This window comes from Rhinopithecus roxellana, chromosome 6, assembly GCF_007565055.1.
Source record: "Rhinopithecus roxellana isolate Shanxi Qingling chromosome 6, ASM756505v1, whole genome shotgun sequence".
Taxonomy (NCBI): domain Eukaryota; kingdom Metazoa; phylum Chordata; class Mammalia; order Primates; family Cercopithecidae; genus Rhinopithecus; species Rhinopithecus roxellana.
This window is the reverse complement of record NC_044554.1, coordinates 76,535,314-76,545,428: the sequence shown is the minus strand read 5'-3', so window position 1 is coordinate 76,545,428 and position 10,115 is coordinate 76,535,314. Positions and strand designations below refer to the sequence as shown.

The following is a 10,115-nucleotide window of genomic DNA, read 5'->3' as shown; positions in this document are numbered from 1 at the left end:
AAAGAAAGCACAGAAGAAGCTTCCATGAACTTGATCTTATGGATGACCATTTTAATACTTCATGCCTGGGATCCTGTAACCTGCTTTGCCGGCTGCCCAGCTTTCAGTGTCTCCCTATTCTAAAGCACTTTACATATTGATGCTAAAATCATCTTCCTTCCCTGCTGATCTGAACATGCCACCGTCTGGTGTCCATTTATAGCCTCCCGTCACCCATGGGATAATGTACTTTCCTACAACCTCAGAGACTCTGCATCTGCTGAGACCTCTGTCTTGCTTTCCTTAACTTAGGATTGCAGTGTTTAGCTAGTCATGATTTTGTTCATTTATTTGTTCATCCACCCAGCATTCATTCATGCATGCATTTATTTGCTTATAATCTACTATATGGTAGCCACTGTATTAGATGCTAGAGGAAAATACAAAAAAGAATAATTTCTGCCCTCAAAGGGTTTATAATCTTGCATTGGTGAAATGGGCAAATCTGACTTAATTCAAATGCAGAGATAGACTATGATAACACAGGTGGTAAACATGGAATCATGATTTTAGGTAGACACAGGTTTACCACGGAAGGATTAATCCCAAATGGAAAGAACAGAGAGGGCTTCTAGGAGGAGATACTGTTTGATCTGTGTAAAGATGAGTAGATTTCCACAAGCACAGAAGGGACAAGATTGTCTTGGCTTTCTTGCTGTCTGTTGGTTAAGGTAGTTATCTTATCACCCTTTTCCTCTGTCTTCTTGGGCATTCAACCATACAGATTTTTTTTTTTTTTTTTCAAAATCTACTAAAGGGCCTGGTGAATTTGCACAATCGACTTTGTAAAAGAAATTTCCAGGATGGTAGTAGTATATAGCATATGAAATGGCATGAACAGACATACTTTTTTTTTTTTTTTTTTTTTTAAAGATTATTAGTGAATGAGTAGAAGATGAACTTATAGGGAGGAACCCCCATCTGGCACCCATGCCTGTCAGCCACTGCCTCTGGCTGGGGCCACCAATGCAAATAATATGAAGAAGGTTTATCATCCCCAAGGGGGATATTTGCATGATGCATAGTGCGTGATGTACTACAAAAATAATAGCACAGTGTCACACAGGTTTGTCATGAACAGTCTGATAGCAGATAGTTACATTTATGATTCTTGAAAACAAATAAAATGAATAAGGCTTAACATTTTTAGGTTGGAAACATGTTTCCTTATTTTGCTACATTTCTCTCAATTGCATATTCATTCCATAAGAAAACATAAAAATAGAGTTAGTATCAAGTACTCAAACTGTTCTGTCTGGCATTCTCAGCAGAGGTAGCACGGGAAGACTTGGGTTTCTCCTGTAAGGATCTGCTTTTTGCTCTCTTAAAATTAAATGAGAGAAACCACAAAAATTAAATGAGAGAAGCCACAAGAGTCACTGCCTGAAATTCCAAACAACTGGGGATGGAAAGTCACCTGCAGCATGTTCTTCAAGCTTAGCAAGGACAGAGTGTCCCTGCTAATTCCCTATTCCCTGAGCACCCTGGTCTAGCTCCACTGTTTACCATCATGATTTTGAACACTGGCATCTCTCTCTCTCTCCAGTCCTTTCTCTTCAGTTCTAGCTCACCTCCTCTTCTTGCTGGTTGAAGTTTCATCTGGGCACCCTTTAGTTTACTTGGTATAACATATATATATATATATAACTGAACCCCTCAAAATCAGCTTGGCCCTTGGGAAGGTTGTGCTCATATTTAATCCATTTTGGTGATTACATGCTGGAGGGTTGGCAGGGTTGAATAGGGAGACGAAATTATATGCAAGTTTTCTGTTTTTGAGAGCTGTTAAACCAATGCACAACATCTTGAATGGGGGTAAATTTAAAAATGGGAGACGTTGGGAAGAGATGGATTCCAAAGAGGACTCATCAAAGTCCTAACAGCTGTGGTGTTGGGAGACTCATTAGCTGATGTGCATTCTATACATTTATCAGAAGACAGGTAGGCAGGGCATGGAACAAGGGAAAGACCAGCTCACAGGTGGTTTCCTTGGCATTCTTAGTAATTATACAAGAACACAAAAATTAAATGAGAGAAGCCATAAGAGTCAGTGCCCCAAATTCCATACAATGGGGGATGAAAGGTCACCTGCAGCATGTTCTTCAAGCTTAGCAAGGGACAGAGTGTCCCCGCTTCTCCTCTATCCCTTGAGCACCCTGGTCTAGCTCTACTGTTTACCATTGTGATTTTGAACACATGGCTAGCAGGGAAGAGAAGATGGAGCTGCCATCTTGAACATGTCTAGACCCTATGTCCTGCTGGCATTGACTCGTGCAAACTCCCAGCTTGCTTGTTTCTCTCCAGTCCTTTCTTTTCAGTTCTAGCTCACCTCCTTCTCTTGCTGGTGGGAATTTCATCTGAGCACCCTTTAGTTGGTATAACTGCTATATAAAAGGAAACCCTCAAAACCAGTTTCCCCTACCTCTTTGACTTCTCTAAATCTGGAGCCATTTAAAAATTGTTTATTTTTAAAAATAGGTAATATATTCCCATATTCTAAAAAACAAAACCATATAAAAAGGGGTACATGAAAAATCTCCCACCTTTCCTTTCCCCACATGCCCAATTCCAATGACTTGAAAAAGTTTCCAGAGTTTCTTCATTCACGCACAAAAATGAATATGAATTTCCATCCTTTTCATTCACAACGGAGTATGTTCTTCACATTTTTCGAGCCATGGGTCCTGGTCATCTATGGTTATGTAACAAATACCTCTAGACTTAGTGGCTTCACACACTTTATCATCTCTCACAGTTTGGTGGGTTGACGGGGCTTAGCTAGGTAGTTCTTTCTTGAGCTCCTTACCTATGGTTGCAGTCAGACATGACTAGTACAGAAGTCATCTGAAGGCTCAGCTGGACTGTGTTCAAAGTAGCTCCCAAATTGGCAGGAATTCATGTTGGTTGTTTACTGGGAGCTCAGCTGCCAGATCACCTCTACAGGGCTTCCATGTGGCTTGGGCTTCTCCCTGCAAGGAGGCTAGGTTCTGAGTAGGCACATCCCAAGACAAAGCAATCCAAGACAGCAGGAAGTGGAAGCTGCCAGGCCAACCAAGGGCTATTTACAGAACAGCTGAAGTCACCTCTATTTATTCTATTGGCCAAATCATTCATAAGTGAAACGGCTACACGGTCTGGGGTATATATCCGGGGTTCATCCTCTTGTGCCAGGAAAATTTAGGACACGAACACACATGAGGGGTTTAGGAGTGGAGGTTTAATAGCAGGAGAGAAGAGAAAGAAAAATTGCTCTCTCTATAGGGGGATGGGGGGTGCTCTTCCCAGCAGAAAAGACTGACTGGTGGTGGATGTGCCGGATTTGATAGTTTGGCTTGAGGGGGCAGTGTCTGAGTTACCTAGGGCTCACAGATTGGTTCAATCAGGTGTGATGTTTACACAGCATGTGGGGAAGACTGGTCACCCCATGTGAATCTTATTATGCAAATGAATTCTTCCTTTGGCCTGCACCATCTTGTCTGCTCCTCACTGTACACATGGCTAGGAGAAAAGGGAAGATGGAGCCGCCATCTTGAACATGTTTAGACTCTAGTTCCTGCTGGCATTCACCCGTGCAAGCTCCCAGCTTGCTTGTCTGTATCTGCAGCTCGACTTTACAGGCTGCTCTTTGTTGGAAAATGATTTGGTACTGCTTTTTCATTATAAAGGAAAGTCTTACCAAGGACTCCCATACCCTCACTATTTGCCTAAGTGATTTCTTCTTAACTCCTCTATCACAAAGTCTGCTTAAATTCAAAGGGATGGAGAAAGAAACTCTATTTCTTTATGGGGGAGTGGCAAGATCACATTGCAGAAGAGCTTGGGAGATAGGAGATGCTGAACTGTCCATTTTTGGACAATACAATCCACAACACCATCTGAAGTATTTTTCTACTGCTCCGATGCCCGAGGAGCCTTCTTTTGTACTGTCTAACATCTAACCCCTCATTTCTGCCTCCATTGCCACAATGAATTCAGGCCCTCATCACTTTGTAGCTAGCTCATTGTCAGAGCTATCTTCCTGTTCTCCAATTTCCCTATCCTGCCAATAGCCCTTAAAATTTGTGTTTTCTCACATGGGTCTTTACACACACTTTGACTTTGATAGTCTCATTCTCTTAAGTAAAATTCAGCTCTGGTACCCCATCCTCTAGGAAAAATTGCAAATGGCTGGCAAGTGATCTCGTTGACTTCTGTGGTTTGGCACAAATATGATTTACATTGAAACATTTTTTTTTGGTCAGGTGCAGTGTCCCACGCCTGTAATCCTAGCACTTTGGGAGGCCAAGGCAGGTGGATGATGAGGTCAGGAGATCAAGACCACCCTCGCCAATATGGTGAGACCTCATCTCTACTAAAAACACAAAAATTAGCTGGGTGTGGTGGTGCGTGCCTATAATCCCAGCTATTCGGGAGGCTGAGGCATGAGAATTGCTTGAACCCAGGAGGCAGAGTTTGCAGTGAGCCAAGATCATGCCACTGCACTCCAGCCTGGCGACAGAGCAAGATTCCATCTCGAAAAAAAGTATTATTCTTATGGGTAAATCATAGTTGTACATATTTATGGGGTCCATATGACATTTTGATACAGGCATAGAATATGTAATGAGCAAATCAGGGACATTGGGCTATCCATCACCTGAAGTATTGATCATTTCTTTGTGTTAGGAACATTCCAATTCCACTCCTTTAGTTATTAAAAAATATACAGTAAATTATTTTTAACTATAGTCACCCTATTGTGCTACCAGCAGTAGATCTTATTCATTCTAATGTATTTTTATATGATTTACATTTTTATAAGCTTTCATACTGCAAAATCAGATTTTGTATAGAAACCTAGATTAAGCTGTTTGAAAAACTTAGTTCTCATATATGAAGTAATTCAGTTATTCAACTCATGTGTTCTAGATACTGAACAAAGGAGGAAAGAAGCCCTGTCCTTATGGCATACACATTTTAGTCATAGGGAGGCAGACAATAGGCAAAGTAAATAAGTAAAATATATGGAATATGGATGGTGGTAAGCTCTGTGGGGCGTTGGGAAGGGAATGAAGACAGGAATGGATAGAAAAGACTGCAATTTAAAATCACATGGTCATGGAAGGCCTCACTGAAATGGTAACATTTGAATTTAAAAACTGAAGACGTTGAGAGAAATGTGGATTTCTAGAACTGCACTATCCAATATGGTAGCCACTAGCCATATGCTGCTATCTAAATTTATATGAATTAAAATTAAACAAAGTTAAAAATTCCGTTCCTCAGTCACCCTAGCCATGTTTCAAGTGCTCAGCAGTCATATGTGGCTAGTAGCTGCATAACAGATAACAGAAAATGCACATCATTGCAGAAAGTTCTGTTGGACAGCATTGCAGAGGACTCTCATTCCAGACAGGGCACAGCGAGTGTAAAGGTTGCTTGATTTGAGTTAAACGGTGACACAGCTCTTCCGTGTACACATCCTGCTATTCCCTGTTGTTTGCCTATTTTTATCCTGAGGCTAAATGGCATTTGTCATTTATCACCTTAACCTAAACCAGTTCTCCAAAGGCCCTTCTTGAGCTTTAGATGCTTGGTCTGTCCCATAGAATCTATGGAATGTTGGCTTTGCATTGAGCAACTGTGTGAAGGGGCGTGAAGACCAGGAACCTGGACCAGGAGATGGAACATGTGTTCTATTTTGGAGTAGAGTAGGTTCATGGTATGATTCAATGGTGTCATCAGGGGTGATAGGGCACAAGCACCCACTAATCTGAATGTCCTGGAGGACTTCTAGTGGTCCAGGTGTTCACCCTTTAGTCATAGGGAAGTTAGAGGTATGGGGGTAAGTGGCACTCTGGGGCTCAAAACAATGACCAATTACCAACTGGAGCTGCAATATTTTAACACTGTAAAAACGGATAGAGTCTGACATGGTAACATACAAGTGCAATTTCAGCCTTGGATAAATGCATGTGATAGGTATTTGGAAACTGTAATGGACTATGGAGCCCTATTATAAAGTCCTTTCCAGTTAACACACACAGCTTAAGGTGACAGGGTTTAAGGCCTTCTGCAGTGTGTTACCAGCATCCATTCTGGTATTTTCTCTTACTTCTTCATTATGTCATCTTTCCCTTCACTAGCATGACGTATTTTCAGTGCCCAGTGAGTTCTGTGTGATACCACCTTGGTGTTTTTCTCATGTCTCCCCTCCCCTCCCCTCCCCTCCCCTCCCCTCCCCTCCCCTCCCCTTCCCTTTTCTTTCTTTTTTCTGAGACTGAGTCTCGCTCTGTTGTCCAGGCTGGAGTTCAGTGGTGCAATCTCAGCTCACTGCAAGCTCCGCCTCCCGGGTTCACGCCATTCTCCTGCCTCAGCCACCTGAGTAGCTGGGACTAGAGGCGCCCGCCACCACGCCCAGGTAATTTTTGTATTTTTAGGAGAGACATGGTTTCACCATGTTAGCCAGGATGGTCTCGATCTCCTGACCTTGTGATCCACCCACCTTGGCCTCCTAAAGTGCTGGGATTACAGGCGTGAGCCACCGCGCCCGGCCTCATGTCTTTCTTCCTTACTTGAAGGACACTTACCCTCCCTTCTGCCTGGTTGAATCTTCCCCGCTGACCCTTAAGGTGCAGTTTAAACTTCCTTCCTTTTGTGGATTTAGCTTTGCCCATCCCAGGCCAGAAGCATTTCTCTCTCCTGTGGCCTGAACTGGTCTTACCTATACTTACTTGGCAATTAGCAAGAGTACAAGTGCAATATCTTTGTTTTTCTGGATGTTTATCTACTCCTAGGTTAAATCTTACCTTCCTTAAGGGCAGAGGTCACAGTTCGTTCTTCCTTTTTTGTTACATGGCATGTTTTTATATATATTTGCCAAGCACCTACCATGTGAGTGGCTGAGGGCACAATGGTAAACCAACTCTGGGCCCTGACCTCCTACGATTCTTTCTTGTCATTTTTTAAAAATGTGAATAAGCTTATTCAACTTTTGTAAGTCTTAGACAAAGATGGGGATCCCAGCGCCCCACTGATGAGAAGTCAAAACCCTGTCTGGCCCTTGTTGAAGACAGATTGAGCTGGGATATGAAGATTCCCACTCCCTGGAGTTTAACGCACTGCTGGAATAGTTTCACTCTCAATGATCCAGAATTCCTGCCTCCTGGAAGGGTGTAAACAATGATTCACACCACGGCAGGCCTTTACAGTTCACCAAGCACATTCATCACAGCAGCGGGCTTTCAGGGAAGGTCAGGTTCTGACATGTTAACAGAGATTCACCTTCAGGTCACCAGATTTGCAGCTACTCTGCTCAACACCGATCATAACCAACAAAAGTTGTCTCCCTTCGTCCTTTAAGGATGCGTGTGCCAAGAAGGGTCGGCGCAAAGCAGTTCTGCCTCATGGTGTTTGCCTTGTAGCGTGCCTATTTTGAAGTTCCTTGGCCAAAACAGTTCGTAGGAGTAAAGACTACGATGAGGGGCCACGCTGTGCAAAAGGTGCGGGAGGGCGGACTCTTCAGCACACTTGGTTGAGGTCCAAGTCAACCCCTGGCTGTTCGGAAAAGTGAAGCGAAGCAGGACTTTTCAGCCTAAGGGGTAGGGGGACAGGGGGAGAGAGCAGAAGAGCGGGCTTGGCGGAGATTCTGGGAATTCCGCACCTGTGGATGAGCCGGCACCCAAGGTACCCTCTTCCTCCTGGGTCCCGAGTGGGAGATCGGAGGGGGCCAGGTCCCAGGCGGAGTTCTCGGGCTAAAGGGCGGGGCGGGGCGGGGCTGGCGCACCTGGGCGGGGAGGGGAGGAGAGAGGAGGGGAGGGGAGGCGCGCAGGGCTGAGCCTCGCGGGGGCCGCGGCGCGCGCCAATGGGCAGCGGCTGGCAGCGCGCCCCGCGCCCGAGCCGCAGTCGCGCCCTCTCGCTTCCTGGCGAAGGCGCGGACGGCGCGCGGAGGCGAGCGCGATAGAGAGGAGCCCCCGGCGCCGCAGCGCCGTCAGGGCATGAGGATGGCAGTGGGTTCCATCAAGATGCAGCCGCCGTGCGAGAGCCCGGCCCTAGCCGCCGCGGCGGCAGTGGTGGCGGCAGACGGCGCCCTGCGCCGCAGCCCCAGCGCCCGGGAGCCCGAGCGCGAGCAGTCGCTGCGGCCGCGGCTGAGGGACCTGCCAGCGCTGCTGCGGAGCGGGCTCACGCTGCGGAGGAAGCGGAGCGCCGCTGGGGGCCGGGTGAGTGGCCCGGCCCTGGCCGACTGGGCACGGGCGGTGCGCACATGGAGCCCGCGCCCACCCCGGGGCCGCTGATGGGGGCGTCTGGAAGTTGGGGAGGTGGCGGAAGGGACGCCCTTCTGCCGGATTCGGCTGAAGAGGGGCCCGGGACGGCTGGGTTTTGAGGTGCCACCCCTTGAGCGACTGTTTCCCCCGCCCTCCCCCCACCCCCGCAAGCTGCACCTGACTTAACCCCAGGGCCCCCGGATTCAGGCTGTGGGGCCGGGCATCGGTGGAAGAAGAGCTGTTTGCCTCTTCTCAGAGGCGAAGCTGCAGGTGTCCAGGATCCAACAGCCAGCCAGCCCTGTCCCAACCGCAAGCTTCAGGCCCCATGAGCGGCATCCCAGTTTGCGGGACGCATGCGACTGCGACGTGTGTGCTTGTTTTGGAGGTCCCGTTGCAAGCTCTGGGCATCGGGACTGGTTTTGGTGGCCTCCACCGCCGAGTGGGAGACCCAGGAGTCGGAAGCTCTTGGGTGAGCTTCCAGCTCCTGGTTTCCGGTGTCTCCACCACTTGATACTCCTGGACACCCTCTTGAGCAGGAGGGTGCACGCCCCCAAGAACCTTCAATATTGACTTCCTGATGGTGTGTTCAGATATGATTCCCTGGTGAAGGAGTGTCCCTCATTGGGTTCTGAGTGCATCTAATGACCCGAGCAGGTCAGGCATGTTTTGTATTTTTAAGAGAAGCAGGAAGATCTGCTGATTGTCTCCTGGGATCTTTAAGAAGCCACCTAGGAGGCCCTGTCAGGGCCTCAGGACACAGAGCAGACTTACTCAGATTTCTCTGCTCACCAGGGCTTGGCGGCATCTTTGGTGGGTTCTACTCGTCTTTAAAAAATTTATTATTAAGTGGTCTTTAATGAGAAGCTGCCACAATGTAGCTTTCTTTCCTGTTAGGCTGTACTTTTAAAAATGCAGTCTTGTCTGCCTTAAAACAAGCCCTTACTGGGAGACTTCTAGCTCTTTCAGAGATGGGTGTGTGTAAACTTGAGAGAGAGGGATAACCGCTTGTTTTGATGCGCCCTCCTTTGGATAGGGAAGGGTCTGAACTGATGTAGGTCTTCAGCTTCTCGAGGCCGCATCTCTCTTTTCCTAGGCATTTTCCATCTCAGGTGGAAAATGGTCCATCCCAGGTCCGTCTCAGAAGATGTTCTGAGGATTCTCTGGGAGTGATGGGGCATTCTTAAAGTCGGTGACCCAGAGAGTTTAGGAATTGCCCACAAGTGACCTTAACATGTGGCATTTAGAATTGCCTGCAAAGTAAGTGAGGAAATGTGTCCCCAGGATGTGGTGTTGAAATAAACAAGAACCGGAGTTACAGACTTTAAAGGAATCTAGGGAAAAGCAGGTCAAATTGTGTTTCTATTATCCTTGACGGTTACTTTTTCGTGGCACAGAATACTGAAGACATGAGGGCCGCCAGGCAATATGCGACAAGAATTGCTGAGGGTTTCTGTATAAATAGATCTATAGTATTCATTTGCGTTCATACTCATGTTTCTTGCTGCCTGGGATGATGTTGTATACCTGTCAATATACCTATTTAGTTTTATTTTTTGATTACTCTGAATATGGTTACCTCAAATAAAGTGTGCTTTATTAACCCTCTTTGATTCTAATACTGTATTACTTCTTTTTGGGACTTTCCAAACACATTTCGAAAGTGCATGACCAGTTTTTATTGAAGGAAGATTGATTGTCATTTTTTCCAATGTTGGAAACTCATACTTTTTTGACCGTTTATTTGACTATTTATTTCCCCTTTCTTCTACCTCGGAACCACCTTTGTGATTTTGGAATCTTCCCTATCAGAGGAGTAGGAAGGGGGTTGAAAGA

At 46.2% G+C, this 10,115-nt stretch overlaps 1 protein-coding gene across 1 annotated transcript in view; it reads left to right on the top strand.

The window, feature by feature from the left end:
• The first annotated feature begins 7,905 nt into the window (after positions 1–7,905).
• Positions 7,906–10,115, top strand: part of RAPGEF5 (Rap guanine nucleotide exchange factor 5) — a 246,904-nt gene continuing 244,694 nt past the window's right edge. The window contains exon 1 of the mRNA XM_030933057.1: positions 7,906–8,237. Coding sequence (XP_030788917.1) covers positions 8,016–8,237 — 222 coding nt within the window. The 5' untranslated portion in view covers positions 7,906–8,015. The remainder of the gene's footprint in view (positions 8,238–10,115) is intronic.